General features: G+C 40.1%; 1 protein-coding gene across 1 annotated transcript in view; it reads left to right on the top strand.

Moving 5' to 3' along the window:
- dnah5 (dynein, axonemal, heavy chain 5) overlaps positions 1 to 24,235 on the top strand; it is a gene marked incomplete at its 5' end in the record, with an annotated part of 152,884 nt that overhangs the window by 93,055 nt on the left and 35,594 nt on the right. Inside the window, 3 exon segments of the mRNA XM_079625837.1 lie at positions 20,724 to 20,900; positions 22,866 to 23,069; positions 23,877 to 24,056. Of these exon segments, the coding sequence (XP_079481963.1) occupies positions 20,724 to 20,900; positions 22,866 to 23,069; positions 23,877 to 24,056 (561 nt within the window).

Raw genomic sequence — 24,235 nt, 5'->3', positions numbered from 1 at the left:
ATGTGTTCAGGACAGGACTCTTATCAAACGTGTAAAGTTTGGGAAAGATTGGACATTGCCTTCTTTAGTAACAACAACTTCCTCTTTCATTGCATTAGCATGCTTTAGCACTTAGCTAAGAATTGCTAGCATGTTTTAACAGGTTTCTAACATGTTTATAACTCAATGGCATATTTAATATGTTGCTAGTACAGCATCACAGTGTTAAACATGCCATTTCCTGTTGCCAGTAGGTGGCGCTATTACTATAACTGAAAAGTGTCATGTAAATGTGTTAAACATGAGAATATTCAACCGTGTGAAGTTTGGGGCAGATTAAAAATCCAATGCCTGAGTTACAGCAAATTCCTATTTAATTGCATTAATAGCATGATTTAGCACCTAGCTAATGTTTGCTAGCATGTTTTAGCATGTTTCTAGTATGTTGTTAACATGTTTAACACTTGCTGGCACTTTTTTGTATGTTATTAGGAGTCCAAAACAGTGTTAAACATGTCACTTCCTGTTGCCAGCAGGTGGCGCTATGACTGTAACTGAATTTGAGCATGGTCATGTGTTCAGGACAGAACGCTTATCAAACGTGTGAAGTTTGGGGCAGATTGGACAATCAATGCTGAGTTACAGCAAATTCCTATTTAATTGCAGTAATAGCATGCTTTAGCACTTAGCTAATGTTTGCTAGCATGTTTTAGCATGTTTCTAGTATGTTGTTAACATGTTAAGCACTTGCTGGCAATTTTTTATATGTTATTAGGAGTCCAAAACAGTGTTAAACATGTCACTTCCTGTTGCCAGCAGGTGGCGCTATGACTGTAACTGAATTTGAGCATGGTCATGTGTTCAGGACAGAACTCTTATCAACCGTGTGAAGTTTGGGGCAGATTGGACATTGTTTGCCTGAGTTACAGCAACTTCCTGTTTCATGGCAAAACATCAAAATTTGTCAGGCCGCCGAGGACACGCCCTTCGACGAAAACTCTAGATCTTCGCAATTTAACGTTGCAAAGGCCTTAAGATTACACTTACCAAATTTGAAGATGATCAGATTAAAACTGTAGGAGGAGTTCGTTAAAGTACGAGGCCTGAAAATGGCAAAAACTGCACAAAAATCAGAGAGGAAGTTCAAAATGGCTGACTTCCTGTTGTGTTTAAGGCTATGCTCCAAGAGACTTTTTTGTAGGTATTGGGTCATTACATGTATGTACCGAATTTCGTACACATACGTGAAACGTAGCGGGAGGCGCACTCCGTTGAACCTTTATAGGTGGCGCTATCGAGCCATTTTATCCCGCCCAATTCTGAAACGCATATCAGATGTCAATTTTCGCCAGTTCTGATGCGTGTGCAAATTTTCGTGAGTTTTCGTGCATGTTTAGGCCCTCAAAAATGCGATTAAATGCGGAAAATAATAAAGGCACCGGGCTGGCGCTGCCACCGGCTTGGGCCCGTAATCGCTGCTTGCAGCTATATTTATATATATATATATATATATATATATATATATATATATATATATATATAAAAAGCCGCCACCCCGTTGCCTTTCGGGTTCCTGTGCACGACGGGCAATAACGTAACCCCGCTTTGACTGTCGAGAAGAAGTCTGCTTTAGAGCTTGCATCAGTGTGAGTCTTTCTGCTCCCCTCCAAACACACACAGAAAAGGGGGGGGCTGTCTGTGTGTGTGCCCTCCCTCCCTCCCTCCCCACACACACACACACACACACACACAGAGAGAATGGCAGGGGGAACTCTGTCAGAGAGAGACAAAACCACATTCAAACCAAAATATCTGACTTCCTGTTGGTCGGAGCTAATGACTGTAAATGAGTAAGTTGTCCGGATCGATAAGCACAATATACAGACCAAGTTTTGTGACTGTAGGTAAAAATAACCCACCCACTTTAGTCAAAAGTATCTTGAAAGTAACACACTTCCTGCTGCCAGTTGGTGGCGCTATAACTTTGACTCACAATAGTCACATCCATGTGATCGCCCTCTTACAACAAACACACTGCTGAAGTTTCATCAAGATCAATTAATGTATGAAGACGTAATAACACATTGTGTTTTTCTTTTCTCGCCATGACTTCGTTTCCTCGCCACGGCCAAACCGTTCGAGATATCAAAAATCCGTCCGCAATTTAGCGTCCTCAATGTCTTGACTTCATGCTGACCGAGTTTGGTGGCGATAGGATAATTTTTCTTGGACGAGTATATCAAATTCCAGGGGCATGCATTTTCATACAGCCCATAATAGCCGACTTCCTGTTGGACTTGCGTAAAACTTAGAGCACGAAAGTTGTTCGGCCCGATTAAATCTATATGTGTACCGAGTTTCATATTATTACATGCAAACGTGTTTGATATATGGACCAAGTTTTTCGGACCACGTTCAAGGGGGCGCTGTTGAGCTCCCCTGCCACGCCCGGGTACCAGCTTCAGCCCAGCCCTGATGGCCGCAGGTTCTGACCTGTGTGCAAAGTTTCAAGAGTTTTCGAGCATGTTAAGGGCCCCAAAAGTGCCCGAGAAGTCCCACACAGCAGAGAAAGGGTTAAAATAAAGCCCCCCTCCTCTCTCACACACACAGACACTGAGAGAGACTGGCAAAATTCCCATCAAATCACATTCAAACCAAAATATCTGACTTCCTGTTGGTCGGAGCTAATGACTGTAAATTAGAAAGTTGCCCGGCTCGGGGAGATAAATATAAATACCGATTTTTGTTACTGTAGGTAAAACTAATACCCCATTTTTGACTAAAGGTGGCGCTACTGAGCCCCTCCACCGCGCCCGTTTCTGAAACTTCACACATGCCTAGTACCTAATAAATCTGATATGCATGTTAAGTTTCATGCAATTTGAAGCATGTTAAGAGCCTCAAATGCACCCAAAAAGAATATAAAAGTTTAAAGCGTTGCCATGGCAACAGTATTTAAGATATCAATAATTCTTTCACAGGTCTACATCTGCCGTGTGTTTACATTATACACATAAAGTTTGAAGCAAATCGGCTAAAAATAAGAGGGTGAATTCAAAGCATTTTGAAAGTGACACACTTCCTGCTGCCAGTTGGTGGCGCTATAACTTTGACTCACAATAGTCACATCCATGTGATCGGCCTCTTACAACGAACACACTGCTGAAGTTTCATCAAGATCAATTAATGTATGAGGATGTTATAACACACTTCCTGTTTCCAATATTCGCCATAAATTCGTTTCCTCGCCACGGCCAAAGCGTTCGAGATATCAAAAATCCCCTGGCAATTTTTCATCCTCCATGTCTTGACTTCATGCACACCGAGTTTCGTGGTGATTGGTTGAATCGTCTAGGAGGAGTATTTTAAATTCCATTGCATGTGTTTTTTAAACTACGCCAAATAGCCGACTTCCTGTTGGGCTGGGGTAAAAAGTCAGAGCACGAAGGATATATGAACCGATGAGATCTATAAGTGTACCGAGTTTCATATTATTCCACGCAAGCGTGTTTGATTTATGGACCAAGTTTTCGGACCCCGTTCCAGGGGGCGCTGTCGAGCCCCCCTGCCACGCCCGGGTACCAGCTTCAGTCCGGCTCTAATGGCCGCGGGTTCTGACATTTGTGCAAAGTTTCAAGAGTTTTTGAGCACGTTAAGAGACGCAAAAGTGCCCGAATAGTCGTAAGAAAAATAATAATAATAATAATAATAATAATTAAAGCTGCAAGCAGCGATTGCGGGCCCAAGCCGGTGGCACCGCCACCCTGGTGCCTTTAGTGGAACTAAAGGCACCGGGTGGCGGTGCCACCGGCTTGGGCCCTCCATCGCTGCTTGCAGCTTTAATTATATATATATATATATATATATATATATATATATATATATATATATATATATATATATATATATATATATATAAAAAAAATAAAAAAAATAAAAATATATATATTATGTAAATTCTTTTCCCCCCCCTATTTTTAACATATATATTATTATATATATAATAATAATATATATATTATTAACATTTTTGGATGCTAAACTATTCTTTTTATAGGCTTTGTACTTTGTACACTTTGTACACTCACGTTCCAATATAGAAAAATTAAAAAAAATTATTATGAACGGCACAAACTGTACAAATGACTATTTAAACAGAGCAGTGTAATTTTTATATGTAAGGTTGACTATTTTATTATTATATTTTATTAAGGCTATAATGAACATTCTGCGATGTCAAGATTGCAATGCTGGAATGCTGTGTGTGTGTGTGTGTGTGTGTGTGTGTGTGTGTGTGTGTGTGTGTGTGTGTGTGTGTGAGGCTCGATCGAACAATGGAGACATAAAAACATACTCCGTCATTTTGTTCATACAGACCATCATTCAAAATGCAAAGTGTTTCCTTATATTTGTGTACACTCGCAATGAAACACAACATTGTGCTTTTGTTAAACTATATACTCTTGTCAAACTGTAACCTACAACTGTCACCCAACCAAAATCACACACACACACACACACACACACACACACAAACACACACACACACACACACACACACACACACACATCCCCCCTCCCCTCCCATCCCCACACAGACAGACACACACACACACAGAATGGCAGAGAGACAGAGAGAGAGAAAATACACATTCAAACCACAATATCTGACTTCCTGTTGGTCGGAGCTAATGACTGTAAATTAGAAAGTTGTCCGGATCGAAGAGAAGAATATACGTACCGAGTTTGGTTACTGTAGGTAAAACTATAACTAAGTTATAACACACTTTATGCATCCTTTTTTAATCATAAATTTGTTTCCTCGCCACGGCCAAACCGTTCGAGATATCAAAAATCCCCTGGCAATTTATCATCTTCCATGTCTTGACTTCATGCTGACCGAGTTTCGTGGTCATCGGATGAATTCTCTAGGAGAAGTGTTTCAAATGCGAGAGCAAGCGTTCTCCAATCAACCCGTAATAGCCGACTTCCTGTTGGGCTGGCGTAAAACTTGACCCAGGGAAAGTTGTTCGGCCCGATTAAATCTATATGTGTACCGAGTTTCATATTAATTCATGCAAGCGTGTTTGATATACGGACAAGTGTTCGAATCCCACGCCCCACATTTGACCTGTGTGCAAAATTTCAAGAGTTTTCGAGCATGTTAAGGCCCTCAAAAGTGCCAGAGATTTTGCACACAGCAGAGAAATGGTTAAACTAAACTACCCCCCCTCCTCACACACACACACACAGAGACGCAGAGGGGCAGAGGGAAAATGCTCCAAACAGTACACATTCAAACCAAAATATCTGACTTCCTGTTGGTCGGAGCTAATGACTGTAAATTAGAAAGTTGTCCGGATCGAAGAGAAGAATATATGTACCGAGTTTGGTTACTGTAGGTAAAACTAATACCCCATTTTTGACTAAAGGTGGCGCTACTGAGCCCCTTACCACGCCCGTTTCTGAAACTTCGCACATGTCTATTACACAATAAATGTCAAATGCATGTTGAGTTTCATGCAATTTGAAGCATGTTAAGAGCCTCAAATGCATCCAAAAAGAATATAAAAGTTTAAAGCGTTGCCATGGCGACAGTATTAAAGATATCAATAATCCTTTCACAGGTCTACATCTGTCGTGTGTTTACATTATACAGATGAAGTTTGAAGCAAATCGGGTAAAAATAAGAGGGTGATTTCAAAGCATTTCGAAAGTGACACACTTCCTGCTGCCAGTTGGTGGCGCTATAACTTTGACTCACAATAGTCACATCCATGTGATCGGCTTCTTACAGCGAACACACTGCTGAAGTTTCATCAAGATCAGTTCATGTATGAGGATGTTATAACACACTTCCTGTTTCCAATATTCGCCATAAATTCGTTTCCTCGCCACGGCCAAACCGTTCGAGATATCAAAAATCCCCTCGCAACTTTTCATCCTCAATGTCTTGACTTCATGCACACCGAGTTTTGTGGTGATTGTTTGAATCGTCTAGGAGGAGTATTTTAAATTCCATTGCATGTGTTTTTTAAACTACGCCAAATAGCCGACTTCCTGTTGGGCTGGGGTAAAAAGTCAGAGCATGAAGGATATATGAACCGATGAGATCTATAAGTGTACCGAGTTTCATATTATTTCATGCAAGCGTGTTTGATTTATGGACCAAGTTTTCGGACCCCGTTCCAGGGGGCGCTGTCGAGCCCCCCTGCCACGCCCGGGTACCAGCTTCAGTCGGGCTCTAATGGCCGCGGGTTCTGACCAGTGTGCAAAGTTTCAAGAGTTTTTGAGCACGTTAAGGCCCCCAAAAGTGGCAAAAACCTTGAAAAAAAATTTATTATAAAGAAGAAGAAGAATAACAAAAAATGGCACCGGGCTGGCGCTGCCACCGGCTTGGGCCCGTAATCGCTGCTTGCAGCTATATTTATTTATATATATATATATATATATATATATATATATATATATATATATATATATATATATATATATATATATATATAAAAAGCCGCCACCCCGTTGCCTTTCAGGTTCCTGTGCACGACGGGCAATAACGTAACCCCGCTTTGACTGTCGAGAAGAAGTCTGCTTTAGAGCTTGTATCAGTGTGAGTCTTTCTGCTCCCCTACAAACACACACAGAAAAGGGGGGGGGGCTGTCTGTGTGTGTGCCCTCCCCCCCCTCCCCCCTCCCCCCTCCTCCTCCAGTATCTCACTGGACTAACACACACACACACACACACAGAGAGAGAATGGCAGGGGGAACTCTGTCAGAGAGAGACAAAACCACATTCAAACCAAAATATCTGACTTCCTGTTGGTCGGAGCTAATGACTGTAAATGAGAAAGATGTCCGGATCGATAAGCACAATATACAGACCGAGTTTTGTGACTGTAGGTAAAAATAACCCCCCCACTTTAGTCAAAAGTATCTTGAAAGTAACACACTTCCTGCTGCCAGTTGGTGGCGCTATAACTTTGACTCACAATAGCCACATCCATGTGATCGCCCTCTTACAACAAACACACTGCTGAAGTTTCATCAAGATCAATAAATGTATGAAGACGTTATAACACATTGTGTTTTTCTTTTCTCGCCACAACTTTGTTTCCTCGCCACGGCCAAACCGTTCGAGATATCAAAAATCCGTCCGCAATTTAGCGTCCTCAATGTCTTTACTTCATGCTGACTGAGTTTGGTGGCGATAGGATAATTTTTCTTGGAGGAGTATATCAAATTCCAGGGGCATGCGTTTTCATACAACCCATAATAGCCGACTTCCTGTTGGACTGGCGTAAAACTTAGAGCACGAAAGTTGTTCGGCCCGATGATATCTAAATGTGTACCGAGTTTCATATTATTACATGCAAACGTGTTTGATATATGGACCAAGTTTTTCGGACCACGTTCAAGGGGGCGCTGTTGAGCTCCCCTGCCACGCCCGGGTACCAGCTTCAGCCCAGCCCTGATGGCCGCAGGTTCTGACCTGTGTGCAAAGTTTCAAGAGTTTTCGAGCACGTTAAGGGCCCCAAAAGTGCCCGAGAAGTCCCACACAGCAGAGAAAGGGTTAAAATAAAGCCCCCCTCCTCTCTCACACACACAGACACTGAGAGAGACTGGCAAAATTCCCATCAAATCACATTCAAACCAAAATATCTGACTTCCTGTTGGTCGGAGCTAATGACTGTAAATTAGAAAGTTGTCCGGCTCGGGGAGATAAATATAAATACCGATTTTTGTTACTGTAGGTAAAACTAATACCCCATTTTTGACTAAAGGTGGCGCTACTGAGCCCCTCCACCGCGCCCGTTTCTGAAACTTCACACATGCCTAGTACCTAATAAATCTGATATGCATGTTGAGTTTCATGCAATTTGAAGCATGTTAAGAGCCTCAAATGCACCCAAAAAGAATATTAAAGTTTGATGCGTTGCCATGGCAACAGTATTTAAGATATCAATAATCCTTTCACAGGTCTACATCTGCCGTGTGTTTACATTATACAGATGAAGTTTGAAGCAAATCGGGTAAAAATAAGAGGGTGATTTCAAAGCATTTTGAAAGTGACACACTTCCTGCTGCCAGTTGGTGGTGCTATAACTTTGACTCACAATAGTCACATCCATGTGATCGGCCTCTTACAACAAACACACTGCTGAAGTTTCATCAAGATCAGTTAATGTATGAGGATGTTATAACACACTTCCTGTTTCCAATATTCGCCATAAATTCGTTTCCTCGCCACGGCCAAACCGTTCGAGATATCAAAAATCCCCTCGCAATTTAGCATCCTCCATGTCTTGACTTCATGCACACCGAGTTTCGTGGTCATCCGATGAATTCTCTAGGACAAGTGTTTCAAATGCCAGAACATGCGTTTCCATCCAGCCCATAATAACCGACTTCCTGTTGGACTGGCGTAAAACTTAGAGCACGAAAGTTGTTCGGCCCGATGAGATCTATATGTGTACCGAGTTTCATATTATTACATGCAAGCGTGTTTGAGATATGGACATGTTTTTGAATCCCATTCCAGGGGGCGCTGGCGAGCCCCCCTGCCACGCCCGGGCCCCAGCTTCAGTCGGGCCCTGATGGCCGCAGGTTCTGACATTTGTGCAAAGTTTCAAGAGTTTTTGAGCACGTTAAGGCCCCCAAAAGTGCCCAAAAGGTAGTAAAATAATAATAATAATAATAACCAGGAAGACGGTGCCACCGGCTTGGGCCCTCCATCGCTGCTTGCAGCTATATTTATATATATATATTTATATATATATATATATAATATATATATATATATATATATATATATATAAACCGCCACCCCGGTGCCTTTAGGGTTCCTGTGCACGACGGGCAATAACGTAACTCCACTTTGACTGTCGAGAAGAAGTCTGCTTTAGAGCTTGCATCAGTGTGGGTTCTGCAAAAGTGCGCATCGAGGGCACATATAAGAAAAAAAATGTATATATATATATATGTAGCGCACCACGTAACTGATATGCTACACCTAGCAATAATATTCAATATGGACCAATGCGATCAGAAGTGAGGAACATCTACTGGAGGGAGGAAATGATGAAGCAGGTAAGTGAATAGTTGACTATCTGGTTCTATTTGTAGTTTGTTTCAATTCAAATTAATTACATGTGAACAATTAATCAATGACATTCAGTAAATAAAATAAAAATATTGTCATCAACTCTTCTATTGTTTCTTGTAGGCTGAAAGATTCAACAACTCAACGGTTTCAATTCAATGAAGTTTCATATTTTTTCACTCAACATGTAAATAAAGTGGACTCTCAAAACTCAACACTTTGTCTGTCTCTTTCACCTTAGCCAAAGTAAATTACAATAATAAAACAATACAACATTTAAAATGTACAAAACTCAATGTACAAAAAGTGTGAGTATATATTCAATTTGACCCAAAATAAATTCAAATATAGAAGTTTTTCCAATAATTCACTTTTCTTTTCAAAACAAAACAGTAATTGGAAATAAAAAACCCAACAATTTGACTCAGTCAAATAAATGATCAAATGGCTCAGTTCAGAGAGTCATGTAACTCTCTTTCGATCGGTTTGAGTTCCAAAAAATAAAGTCTCTCCTTTTCAAGGGCAAAAATCAACAAGTTCGAGGAAATAGTCTTTCGTGTCCGAAAAAACAAGAAAGATCAGAATTGTCCTACCATTTGATGGTCAAAAAGCATAGTTCAAAGTGGAACGGGTCCGTGGGCAGCTAGCTCGCCATTTGTGCGCACACAATCATGCCATTTAATCAGACAATTCCTCTCCAGGAGATTATGTTTGGCACAAAGCAGGAATCTCTCGCAGGCGATCACATAGACAGAAACACAGAACAAACAAAAAAACCCAGCCTTGCAAAATACAAGGCAAACACAATAATTAATCTCAGATTCAAACATTCTTGTAACAAATATACATTTTCAAAATAACACATCAATCTAACTTCACATTTATTTAAACTCATCAATGCTTATAAATCAATCGCTCTCACTTCATGACACAATTAGCATTTCTCTTTCACATGTGGTAGCTTTAGCCCACGTGCTATCCAATTCAGCTCACGCATTACACGTGTACTGTTCAACTAGCTCTTGCTAAATCACTTCAGAGATTTTGGCATGTCTTTTATATGAAACGGATTGATAGCTGAATTTTCACTCACCAAAGCGATATAGAATCAGTTTCATAAAAGAAAGATCATTCACGTCGATTCACTCCGAAATCCTTTACATCTGCTCTCCTCCGATCATCAATTCACTCTTTTCTCTCTTCGACGACTTTCAGGCTAATGTATCCAAAGTCCAACTTTCCAGATGCACTTAGTTCTGTACAAGATTCATTCTTTAACGCAAAGTTTCTGAAGAAATACTCCGTGCTGCTGTTTCATCTAATGCGCTCTCATCTGCTCACTGCTGAAGACAGCGCCCGCGCGACCTGTGGGCGGCTTCCTCAATATGCTGCTACTATTGGCTCACAGAGGTGTCAGTCACTGCAGCACGATGTGTGGTTGGATACATGTCTTTTCCGTCTAGAACACTCTTTTTCCTTTAACCCTTTACTGGTAAATGCTATCTGGGTTACATATATATACCGGTATGTGTGTATATTCCCCCCCCCCTATTTTTAACATGTATATTATTATTCTATATATAATAATATAATAATATAATATATATACTCAAAAGTGCCAGAGATTTTGCACACAGCAGAGAAAGGGTTAAACTAAACTAGCCCCCCTCCTCACACACACACACACACACAGAGAGACGCAGAGGGGCAGAGGGAAAATGCTCCAAAAGTACACATTCAAACCAAAATATCTGACTTCCTGTTGGTCGGAGCTAATGACTGTCAATTAGAAAGTTGTCCGGCTCGTGGAGATAAATATAGATACCGATTTTTGTTACTGTAGGTAAAACTAATACCCCATTTTTGACTAAAGGTGGCGCTACTGAGCCCCTTACCACGCCCGTTTCTGAAACTTTGCACAAGTGTAGTAGGCAATAAATGTAAAGTGTCTGTCGAGTTTCATGCAATTTCAAGTATGCTAAGAGTCTCAAAAACTTTAAAAAAGAATATTAAAGTTTGATGCGTTGCCATGGCAACAGTATTTAAGATATCAATAATCCTTTCACAGGTCTACATCTGCCGTGTGTTTACATTATACAGATAAAGTTTGAAGCAAATCGGGTAAAAATAAGAGGGTGACTTCAAAGCATTTTGAAAGTGACACACTTCCTGCTGCCAGTTGGTGGCGCTATAACTTTGACTCACAATAGTCACATCCATGTGATCGGCCTCTTACAGCGAATACACTGCTGAAGTTTCATCAAGATCAGTTAATGTATGAGGATGTTATAACGCACTTCCTGTTTCCAATATTCGCCATAAATTCGTTTCCTCGCCACGGCCAAACCGTTCGAGATATCAAAAATCCCCTCGCAATTTATCATCCTCCATGTCTTGAATTCATGCACACCGAGTTTCGTGGTGATTGGTTGAATTTTCTAGGAGGAGTATTTTAAATTCCATTGCATGTGTTTTTTAAACTACGCCAAATAGCCGACTTCCTGTTGGGCTGGGGTAAAAAGTCAGAGCACGAAGGATATATGAACCGATGAGATCTATAAGTGTACCGAGTTTCATATTATTACACGCAAGCGTGTTTGATTTATGGACCAAGTTTTCAGACCGCGTTCCAGGGGGCGCTGTCGAGCCCCCCTGCCACGCCCGGGTACCAGCTTCAGTCCGGCTCTAATGGCCGCGGGTTCTGACATTTGTGCAATGTTTCAAGAGTTTTTGAGCACGTTAAGGCCCCCAAAAGTGCCCAAAAGGTAGTAATATAATAATAATAATAATAGTTAAGAAGAATAATCCTTTGGAAAACAATAGGGCCTTCGCCTTTTCAAGGCTTGGGCCCTAATAATAAATAATAATCCGAAGGAAAACAATAGGGCCTTCGCCTTTTCAAGGCTTGGGCCCTAATTAAAGCTGCAAGCAGCGATTGCGGGCCCAAGCCGGTGGCACTGCCACCCTGGTGCCTTTAGTTGCACTAAAGGCACCGGGTGGCGGTGCTACCGGCTTGGGCCCTCCATCGCTGCTTGCAGCTTTAATTATATATATATATATATAATTATATTATATATATATATATTATATATATATATATATGCTTGGAAACATCACAGTGGAGCGGTGCTTACTGTGAACGGTACGAACTGTACAACTGACTATTTAAACAGAGCAGTGTAATTTTTTTATGTTAGGTTGACTATTTTATTATTAAATTTTATTAAGGCTATAATGAACATGCTGCGATGTCAAGATTGGAATGCTGCGTGTGTGTGTGTGTGTGTGTGTGTGTGTGTGTGTGTGTGTGTGTGTGTGTGTGTGTGTGTGTGTGTGTGTGTGTGTGGCTCGATCGAATGGAGACATAAAAACATACTCCGTCATTTTGTTCACACAGGACATAATTCAAAGTGTTTCTCTATATTTGTGTACACTCGCAATAAAGCACAACATTGTGCTTTTGTTAAACTATAAACTCTTGTCAAACTGTAACCTACAACTGTCACCCAACCAAAATATCACACACACACACACACACACACACACACACACACACACACACACACACACAGAATGGCAGAGAGAGACACAATCCACATTCAAACCACAATATCTGACTTTCTGTTGGTCGGAGCTAATGACTGTAAATTAGAAAGTTGTTCGGCTTGATAAGATCAATATACACGCTGAGTTTTGTAACTGTAGGTAAAACTATAACTAAGTTATAACACACTTTATGCATCCTTTTTTAATCATAAATTTGTTTCCTCGCCACGGCCAAACCGTTCGAGATATCAAAAATCCCCTGGCAATTTATCATCTTCCATGTCTTGACTTCATGCTGACCGAGTTTCGTGGTCATCGGATGAATTCTCTAGGAGAAGTGTTTCAAATGCGAGAGCAAGCGTTCTCCAATCAACCCGTAATAGCCGACTTCCTGTTGGGCTGGCGTAAAACTTGACCCAGGGAAAGTTGTTCGGCCCGATTAAATCTATAAGTGTACCGAGTTTCATATTAATTCATGCAAGCGTGTTTGATATACGGACAAGTGTTCGAATCCCATTCCAGGGGGCGCTGTCGAGCCCCCCTGCCACGCCCGGGTACCAGCTTCAGCCTGGCCCTAATGGCCGCGGGTTCTGACCTGTGTGCAAAATTTCAAGAGTTTTCGAGCATGTTAAGGCCCTCAAAAGTGCCAGAGATTTTGCACACAGCAGAGAAAGGGTTAAACTAAACTAGCCCCCCTCCTCACACACACACACACACAGAGAGGGGCAGAGGGAAAATGCTCCAAACAGTACACATTCAAACCAAAATATCTGACTTCCTGTTGGTCGGAGCTAATGACTGTAAATTAGAAAGTTGTCCGGATCGAAGAGAAGAATATACGTACCGAGTTTGGTTACTGTAGGTAAAACTAATACCCCATTTATGACTAAAGGTGGCGCTACTGAGCCCCTTACCACGCCCGTTTCTGAAACTTCGCACATGTCTATTACACAATAAACGTCAAATGCATGTTGAGTTTCATGCAATTTGAAGCATGTTAAGAGCCTCAAATGCATCCAAAAAGAATATAAAAGTTTAAAGCGTTCCCATGGCGACAGTATTAAAGATATCAATAATCCTTTCACAGGTCTACATCTGTCGTGTGTTTACATTATACAGATGAAGTTTGAAGCAAATCGGGTAAAAATAAGAGGGTGATTTCAAAGCATTTTGAAAGTGACACACTTCCTGCTGCCAGTTGGTGGCGCTATAACTTTGACTCACAATAGTCACATCCATGTGATCGGCCTCTTACAGCGAACACACTGCTGAAGTTTCATCAAGATCAGTTAATGTATGAGGATGTTATAACACACTTCCTGTTTCCAATATTCGCCATAAATTCGTTTCCTCGCCACGGCCAAACCGTTCGAGATATCAAAAATCCCCTCGCAATTTATCATCCTCCATGTCTTGACTTCATGCACACCGAGTTTCGTGGCGATTGGTTGAATTCTCTAGGAGGAGTATTTTAAATTCCATTGCATGTGTTTTTTAAACTACGCCAAATAGCCGACTTCCTGTTGGGCTGGGGTAAAAAGTCAGAGCACGAAGGATATATGAACCGATAAGATCTATAAGTGTACCGAGTTTCATATTATTCCACGCAAGCGTGTTTGATTTATGGACCAAGTTTTCGGACCCCGTTCCAGGGGGCGCTGTCGAGCCCCCCTGCCACGCCCGGGTACCAGCTTCAGTCCGGCTCTAATGGCCGCCGGTTCTGACATTTGTGCAAAGTTTCAAGAGTTTTTGAGCACGTTAAGGCCCCCAAAAGTGCCCAAAAGGTAGTAATATAATAATAATAATAATAGTTAAGAAGAATAATCCTTTGGAAAACAATAGGGCCTTCGCCTTTTCAAGGCTTGGGCCCTAATAATAATAATAATAATAATAATAATAATAATCCGAAGGAAAACAATAGGGCCTTCGCCTTTTCAAGGCTTGGGCCCTAATAATAATAATTAAAGCTGCAAGCAGCGATGAAAGGGCCCTCGCACCCGTGCCAACCGCCACCCGGTGGATTTAGGAAGACAGAGCACGGTGGGCATTGTGCATTTAAGTAGGTAAATATAGGAGTATGTCAAAGTCAGTTACAAAAATGTCCTTTATTATGGGGATAATAGCATGCGTTATCACTCAGATAAGTGTTGCTAGCATGTTTTAGCATGTTTCTAGCATGTTTAGAACTCAATGGCATATTAAATATGTCGCTAGCAATGCATCACAGTTTAAAACGTGTCACTTCCTGTCGACAGTAGGTGGCGCAATTACTTTAACTTAAAATTGTCATGTAGATGTGTTCAGGGCAGGACTCTTATCAAACGTGTGAAGTTTGGGGCAGATTTGACATTGCCTTCTTCAGTAACAACAACTTCCCGTTTCATTGCATTAGCGTGCTTTAGCACTTAGCTAAGAATTGCTAGCATGTTTTAACATGTTTCTAACATGTATATAACTCAATGGCATATTTAATATGTTGCTAGTAATGCATCGCAGTGTTAAACATGTCACTTCCTGTTGCCAGTAGGTGGCGCTATTACTATAACTGAAAAGTGTCATGTAGATGTGTTCAGGGCAGGACTCTTATCAAACGTGTGAAGTTTGGGGCAGATTGGACATTGCCTTCTTGAGTAACAACAACTTCCTCTTTCATTGCATTAGCATGCTTTAGCACTTAGCTAAGAATTGCTAGCATGTTTTAACATGTTTCTAACATGTTTATTGCTCAATGGCATATTTAATATGTTGCTAGTACTGCATCACAGTGTTAACCATGTCACTTCCTGTTGCCAGTAGGTGGCGCTATTACTATAACTGAAAAGTGTCATGTAGATGTGTTCAGGGCAGGACTCTTATCAAACGTGTGAAGTTTGGGGCCGATTGGACATTGCCTTCTTGAGTAACAACAACTTCCTGTTTCATTGCATTAGCATGCTTTAGCACTTAGCTAAGAATTGCTAGCATGTTTTAACATGTTTCTAACATGTTTATAACTCAATGGTTTATTTAATATGTTGCTAGTACAACATCACAGTGTTGAACATGTCACTTCCTGTTGCCAGTAGGTGGCGCTATTACTATAACTGAAAAGTGTCATGTAAATGTGTTCAGGGCAGGACTCTTATCAAACGTGTGAAGTTTGGGGCAGATTGGACATTGCCTTCTTGAGTAACAACAACTTCCTGTTTCATTGCATTAGCATGCTTTAGCACTTAGCTAAGAATTGCTAGCATGTTTTAACATGTTTCTAACATGTTTATAACTCAATGGTTTATTTAATATGTTGCTAGTACAACATCACAGTGTTGAACATGTCACTTCCTGTTGCCAGTAGGTGGCGCTATTACTATAACTGAAAAGTGTCATGTAAATGTGTTCAGGGCAGGACTCTTATCAAACGTGTGAAGTTTGGGGCAGATTGGACATTGCCTTCTTGAGTAACAACAACTTCCTGTTTCATTGCATTAGCATGCTTTAGCACTTAGCTAAGAATTGCTAGCATGTTTTAACAGGTTTCTAACATGTTTATAACTCAATGGTTTATTTAATATGTTGCTAGTACAACATCACAGTGTTGAACATGTCACTTCCTGTTGCCAGTAGGTGGCGCTATTACTATAACTGAATACTCTCATGTAAATGTGTTCAGACCAGAACTCTTATCAAACGTGTGAAATTGGGGCAAATTGAACATTCAATGCCTGAGTTACAGCAAATTCCTATTTAATTGCAGTAATAGCATGCTTTAGCACTCAGCTAATGTTTGTTAGCATGTTTTAGCATGTTTCCTGTATGTTGTTAACATGTTTAGCACTTGCTGGCAATTTTTTATGTTATTAGGAGTCCAAAATGGTGTTAAACATGTCACTTCCTGTTGCCAGCAGGTGGCGCTATTACTCTAACTGATTATTCTCATGTAAATGTGTTCAGGACAGAACTCTTATCAAACCTGTGAAGTTTGGGGCAGATTGGACATTGCCTACTTGAGTAACAACAACTTCCTGTTTCATTGCATTAGCATGCTTTAGCACTTAGCTAAGAATTGCTAGCATGTTTTAACATGTTTCTAACATGTTTATAACTCAATGGTTTATTTAATATGTTGCTAGTACAGCATGACAGTGTTAAACATGTCACTTCCTGTTGCCAATAGGTGGCGCTATTACTATAACTGAATATTCTCATGTAAATGTGTTCAGACCAGAACTCTTATCAAACGTGTGAAGTTTGGGGCAGATTGGGCATTCAATGCCTGAGTTACAGCAAATTCCTATTTAATTGCAGTAATAGCATGCTTTAGCACTTAGCTAATGTTTGCTAGCATGTTTTAGCATGTTTCTAGTATGTTGTTAACATGTTTAGCACTTGCTGGCAATTTTTTATATGTTATTAGGAGTCCAAAACAGTGTTAAACATGTCACTTCCTGTTGCCAGCAGGTGGCGCTATGACTGTAACTGAATTTGAGCATGGTCATGTGTTCAGGACAGAACGCTTATCAAACGTGTGAAGTTTGGGGCAGATTGGACATTGTTTGCCTGAGTTACAGCAACTTCCTGTTTCATGGCGAAACATCAAAATTTGTCAGGCCGCCGAGGACACGCCCTTCGACGAAAACTCTAGATCTTCGCAATTTAACGTCGCAAAGGCCTTAAGATTACACTCACCAAATTTGAAGATGATCAGATTAAAACTGTAGGAGGAGTTCGTTAAAGTACGAGGCCTGAAAATGGCAAAAACTGCACAAAAATCAGAGAGGAAGTTCAAAATGGCTGACTTCCTGTTGTGTTTAAGGCTATGCTCCAAGAGACTTTTTTGTAGGTATTGGGTCATTACATGTATGTACCGAATTTCGTACACGTACGTGAAACGTAGCGGGAGGCGCACTCCGTTGAACCTTTATAGGTGGCGCTATCGAGCCATTTTACCCCGCCCAATTCTGAAACGCATATCAGATGTCAATTTTCGCCAGTTCTGACGCGTGTGCAAATTTTCGTGAGTTTTCGTGCATGTTTAGGCCCTCAAAAATGCGATTAAATGCGGAGAAGAAGAAGAATAATAATAATAATAATAATTAAAGCTGCAAGCAGCGATGAAAGGGCCCTCGCACCCGTGCCACCGCCACCCGGTGGCTTTAGTAAGACAGAGCACGGTGGGCAATGTGCATTTAAGTAGGTAAAAATAGGAGTATGTCAAAGTCAGTTACAAAAATGTCCTTTATTATGGGGATAATAGCATGCGTTATCACTCAGATAAGTGTTGCTAGCATGTTTTAGCATGTTTCTAGCATGTTTAGAATTCAATGGCATATTAAATATGTCACTAGTAATGCATCACAGTATAAAACGTGTCACTTCCTGTCGAAAGTAGGTGGCGCTATTACTTTAACTTAAAATTGTCATGTAGATGTGTTCAGGGCAGGACTCTTATCAAGTGTGTGAAGTTTGGGGCAGATTGGACATTGACTTCTTCAGTGACACCAACTTCCTGTTTCATTGCATTAGCGTGCTTTAGCACTTAGCTAAGAATTGCTAGCATGTTTTAACATGTTTCTAACATGTATATAACTCATGGCATATTTAATATGTTGCTAGTACTGCATCACAGTGATAAACATGTCACTTCCTGTTGCCAGTAGGTGGCGCTATTACTATAACTGAATATTCTCATGTACATGTGTTAAATATGAGAATATTCAAACGTGTGAGGTTTGGGGCAGATTGGACATTCCGTGCCTGAGTTACAGCAAATTCCTATTTAATTGCAGTAATAGCATGCTTTAGCACTTAGCTAATGTTTGCTAGCATGTTTTAGCATGTTTCTAGTATGTTGTTAATGCGTTTAACACTTGCTGGCACTTTTTTATATGTTATTAGGAGTCCAAAACAGTGTTAAACATGTCACTTCCTGTTGCCAGCAGGTGGTGCTATGACTGTAACTGAATTTGATCATGGTCATGTGTTCAGGGCAGAACTCTTATCAAATGTGTGAAGTTTGGGGCAGATTGGACATTGTTTGCCTGAGTTACAGCAAATTCCTATTTAATTGCAGTAATAGCATGCTTTAGCACTTAGCTAATGTTTGCTAGCATGTTTTAGCATGTTTCTAGTATGTTGTTAACATGTTTAGCACTTGCTGGCAATTTTTTATGTTATTAGGAGTCCAAAACAGTGTTAAACATGTCACTTCCTGTTGCCAGTAGGTGGCGCTATTACTATAACTGAATATTCTCATGTAAATGTGTTCAGGGCAGGACTCTTATCAAACGTGTGAAGTTTGGGGCAGATTGAACATTCAATGCCTGAGTTACAGCAAATTCCTATTTAATTGCAGTAATAGCATGCTTTAGCACTTAGCTAATGTTTGCTAGCATGTTTCTAGTATGTTGTTAACATGTTTAGCACTTGCTGGCAATTTTTTATATGTTATTAGGAGTCCAAAACAGTGTTAAACATGTCACTTCCTGTTGCCAGCAGGTGGCGCTATGACTGTAACTGAATTTGAGCATGGTCATGTGTTCAGGACAGAACTCTTATCAAACGTGTGAAGTTTGGGGCAGATTGGACATTGTTTGCCTGAGTTACAGCAACTTCCTGTTTCATGGCGAAACATACAAATTTGTCAGGCCGCCGAGGACACGCCCTTCGACGAAAACTCAAGATCTTCGCAATAGGCCCTATGCACAGCTGCACTACTTCCTGAACTTAAGCAGGGTCCTTTGTTTCCTGTCTGCCAGGATTGGCCAAACTGATTAATCCAGGTGTGTCTGATTATTGTTGTTGGTCAGACACACCTGGATTAATCAGTTTGGCCAATCCTGGCAGACAGGAAACAAAGGACCCTGCTTAAGTTCAGGAAGTAGTGCAGCTGTGCATAGGGCCTATTTAACGTTGCAAAGGCCTTAAGATTACACTCACCAAATTTGAAGATCATCAGATTAAAACTGTAGGAGGAGTTCGTTAAAGTACGAGGCCTGAAAATGGCAAAAACTGCACAAAAATCAGAGAGGAAGTTCAAAATGGCTGACTTCCTGTTGTGTTTAAGGCTATGGTCCAAGAGACTTTTTTGTAGGTATTGGGTCATTACATGTATGTACCGAATTTCGTACACGTACGTGAAACGTAGCGGGAGGCGCACTCCGTTGAACCTTTATAGGTGGCGCTATCGAGCCATTTTACCTCGCCCAATTCTGAAGCGCATATCAGATGTCAATTTTCGCCACTTCTGACGCGTGTGCAAATTTTCGTGAGTTTTCGTGCATGTTTAGGCCCTCAAAAATGCGATTAAATGCGGAAAATAATAATAATAATAATAATAATAATAATAATAATAAACAGAGCAATTCCAATAGTGTCCTCGCACCATCGGTGCTCGGGCCCTAATAATAATAAACAGAGCAATTCCAAGAGGGTCCTCACACCATCGGTGCTCGGGCCCTAATTATCAAATTGATAATAATGATAATAATTGATAATAACATTGTCAACATTGATAATAATGAGAAATGCTTCTTAAGCATCAAATTTGCATATTAGAATGATTTCTGAAGGATCATGTGACACTGAAGACTGGAGTATGCTGAATATTCAGCTTTGATCACAGGAATACATTTCAGTTTGACATATATTCACATAGAAAACAGCTGTTTTAAATTGTAATAATATTTCACAATATTATTTTTAATCATATAAATGCAGAAGAAGAAGAAGAGACTTCTTTTAAAAACATAAAAAATCTTACCGATCCTAAACTTTTGACTGGTATTGTATAACAAAGATATGTTGCTTACTTTTCATTCGGGACTTTAACTTTATGTATGGTAAAGAAATCCAAGCTCAATTTCCCTTTAAAAGTACATGAAAAATACATGTCTAAAAATACATGTCATGCATTGCATTCTAAATGAAATCCGTCATGCTGTCATAAAGTTTGAAAGTATCCATTAGGTGAAAGACTCGCCTCCCAGTCACAGGCTAACTAAAGATCAATACTGAGCTCTGAAACATTAAGATGATAAATTAATAACCTCAGACTCTTTATACAGGTAGCATGAAATGCTACAGATTTTACAATGTGAGCGTTTTCTCATTTTTGTTTCAGGTGTTGAAGGAGGTGACCGTGAAGGCTCAGGCTGCTGAAAAGGTCAAAGTCGAAGTTCAAAAGGTCAAAGATAAAGCACAGGCCATAGTTGACAGCATCTCTGCAGACAAGGCCTTCGCTAAAGAGAAGTTGGAGGCAGCCAGGCCTGCTCTGGAAGAGGCTGAGGCGGCACTGCAGGTCAGGAACAATATGGAGCGATTACACGGTAGCATAGAAGAGGAGAGAATGGGAGGAGTGTGATGTTCGTGGGGCATTTCGGTGCCTGCAGCTTCTGTGTAATTACATGCTGTCTATGAGGGTTTAAAAATAGACCGTGTGATGGCAGGGTTGCTGTAGGTGGTCTCGTAGCAAGCAGGGGTCTGACAGCAGCCGCCTCCAACTAACCCCACACACCCACTCAATCATACAACCACCCAAACACACACCCCACCTCTTCCCTTCACCACCTGCCCACTGCAGCCTCCCCATGTATCTGTCCATAATGGAACCTAGTATCATTCTTGAGAGAGGAATCACACACTTTAATAATCCACTCAGACAGCAATCCAAAACTAGGCAAACGAACACAACTGCCATGCGTAAACGTGACCGGACAAGTGAACACTGGAAAAACTGTGACTTAGGGTACGTTTACACAACAACGTTATGCTTAAAACTGAGAAGGTTTTCCTTTGAGTTTTCCACGTACAGACGACACCATTGTCAAAACGATCCCTATTCACATGGATCAGCGAAAACGACTGAAAACGCTGTATTCTGCTGCCAGGCCACTAGATGGCGATGAAACACTATCGACTGAACACACGTGCGTGACGTCATCGTCTTCACAGATTCGGGTTTTTGCTGTTTACACGGAGACCGTTTTCAAAAACGTGCACTTTGAAACCCGTTTTCAAAACTTTGAGTTTTCAGGCACCCAAAACGCATAAAAAGTTGTAGGTTTTTTAGTTGAAAACGGTGTCATGTAAACAGCCCCTTAAATACATGCAAACTAGGATAATTAATCATACACAGCTGAACAGAATGAATAATCAGTAACCATAGTGACTAAAGAGTGGCGGAAAACTAGAACAAAGGAGACATGTGACTGAAGATAAACAAATTAAAAGTCCAAACATAACAGAACTGTGTCGAGCATCATGGTTTCCTCAGCACAATGTTTTTTAACACTGATAATCCAAACCAACATCAGAAAGATGTTTGCAGGATGTGACATTAAAGACTGGAGTAATAGCTACTGAAACATTTTTTTTTACATTTTAATATATTTTAAAATAGAAAACAGTTGTTTTCAATTGTAATAATATTACTCAATAGTACAATTGACTGTGTTTTTGATCAAATAAATGCAACTTAATTGAGCATATGATACTCTTTTTTTAAAATAATTACAAATTCTTACTGACCCCACTTTTGAATGGCAGTGTATGTTTAATCATATACATTTTTACAAATACAAATACAAAGGAATGAAAATTGTGCCTGTTATATTGGTTTCTATTTAAGAACACTGTGGAAAATGTTTAAAACAGATCTTCTAGATCATATGTGTTTGACTATTTATCCCTTTTCATGAGCTCTAAAGACTTTGAAAAAAGGAGACACCTCGGATTAGCACTTGAAGCAGGGACAATAAATGCATTGTTTAGATTTCTGTCCATTCTGACTATTCATTTTCATAATTGACTTGAGCCATCATACTATAAAGTCACTTTCCATAAAGTGCAAACTATATATCATGTTAAAATCTCTTACATTTCACATCTGTCATCTGCGTTTAGTCTTTCATCTTTACCACTTCCATTTTCTATCTGCTTCCTCTCCCACTGACACCCTTTATATTACCATTTACTGTATAACCCATTTTCAGCTATCAACCCTATAACATACCTTCCTGCTCCATCCCCTACTTCCCACTGGTTAAAATGATCTTTCTAATGATTCATAAAGATAACCCATCAAGTATTGCTCATTAATCTGTTGTGCACTAAACCTTGTCAACCATGAGCTATAACAGCTGCCACTCTGATTAATAAGTTATGCTGCTGCATACTAGTTCATATGTCAGAATGTTAACAAGATGTCTAATTCACTTTCTCTCTGTCTCTTTCTGTATTTCTCTCCCTGTTTATCTGTGAACAGACCATAAAGCCATCAGACATTGCTACGGTGCGAACCCTGGGCAGACCGCCCCACCTCATCATGCGTATTATGGACTGTGTGTTGTTACTCTTCCAGAGGAGAGTGAACATGGTGAAAATTGATCCTGAGAAAAACTGCACCATGCCCTCCTGGCAAGAGTCACTAAAACTCATGACAGCTGGGAACTTCCTGGGCAGTCTACAGGTATTAAGTCTTAATACCAGATATGTTTCCCCATTAGGTGATATAACTTATAATATATAGTCAAAGTTTCTTGTACTTCAATTTCTGTCACCCACACAATTAAACAGGCCTTTTCTCTGCTATGAATTCTATGTAATATAGTATTAACGGCTTATTTCTTCCATATCAGCCCATCAAAAAGCTTAAAATAGCAACCTGTGCCATTGAAACTGTAATCATGTCTTCTACTGAATAATCAAACCTATTTCTGTTTTTATTAATCCACTGTGATAGAATGGGCCAAGTTTCTGAACACTACGTTGTTGATATGCATGTGTGGGAGGCAAACATATGCAGTGTCTTATATATATACTAATATGTCTATATATATATAGCTACAATACAGGACCACTGTAGTTGTAACCACTGTAGGAGTTCTACCAGTATGATTTTTGGCATTAAACCTAATTTCAAAAGCCAACAGATGGATCGACTAATTAGGTTTTTAGTCGACAGAAAATCCCTTGGGTAAAACTCTGGCACAAACAAGTTAAAAATACTTGCACAAACAAGTCCAGCCCTGACAGCTAATCAATTCAATATCTTACATGCATACAGTATATTATACTGATATATCTTAGAACATATTTTAAAGGCTGTCTGTTTGGTTTTAAGATAAGGTTCCATGCATGATCCCTATCTTCTCACAAATTTACAGGAGCCTGAGCAACAAATATCAAATAATATTGTCATTTTCAAGAGTTTCAAATATGTGACACATTCTGTACACCAGTATTGTTTTGCTCCAGCTTTTGTTTTGTCCTCCAGCAATTCCCCAAAGACACCATCAATGAGGAGGTGGTGGAACTCCTCTCTCCGTACTTTGACATGGTGGACTTTAACATAGAATCAGCCAAGAGGGTGTGCGGCAATGTTGCAGGTCTTTGCTCCTGGACCAAAGCAATGGCTGCCTTCTTTTCTATCAATAAAGAAGTGCTTCCTTTGAAGGTGAGATCACTTGATATTTTTTCACATGATGCAACCCTGTCAAGTTATCAGGTTTTCATTACTAACAGGCCATAATTTAAACTGTCAAATCTATGGTTTAGTTTATGAATTGCTATTATTATTTACATGCTTTTGGTCATCATTTATAATTTTATAATCTTTTGATATACTAGTATAAT

This window comes from Phoxinus phoxinus (assembly GCF_949152265.1).
Source record: "Phoxinus phoxinus genome assembly, chromosome: 10".
Lineage (NCBI taxonomy): Eukaryota > Metazoa > Chordata > Actinopteri > Cypriniformes > Leuciscidae > Phoxinus > Phoxinus phoxinus.
The sequence above is the reverse complement of the archived record's forward strand: the minus strand, read 5'-3'. Positions and strand labels throughout refer to the sequence as shown.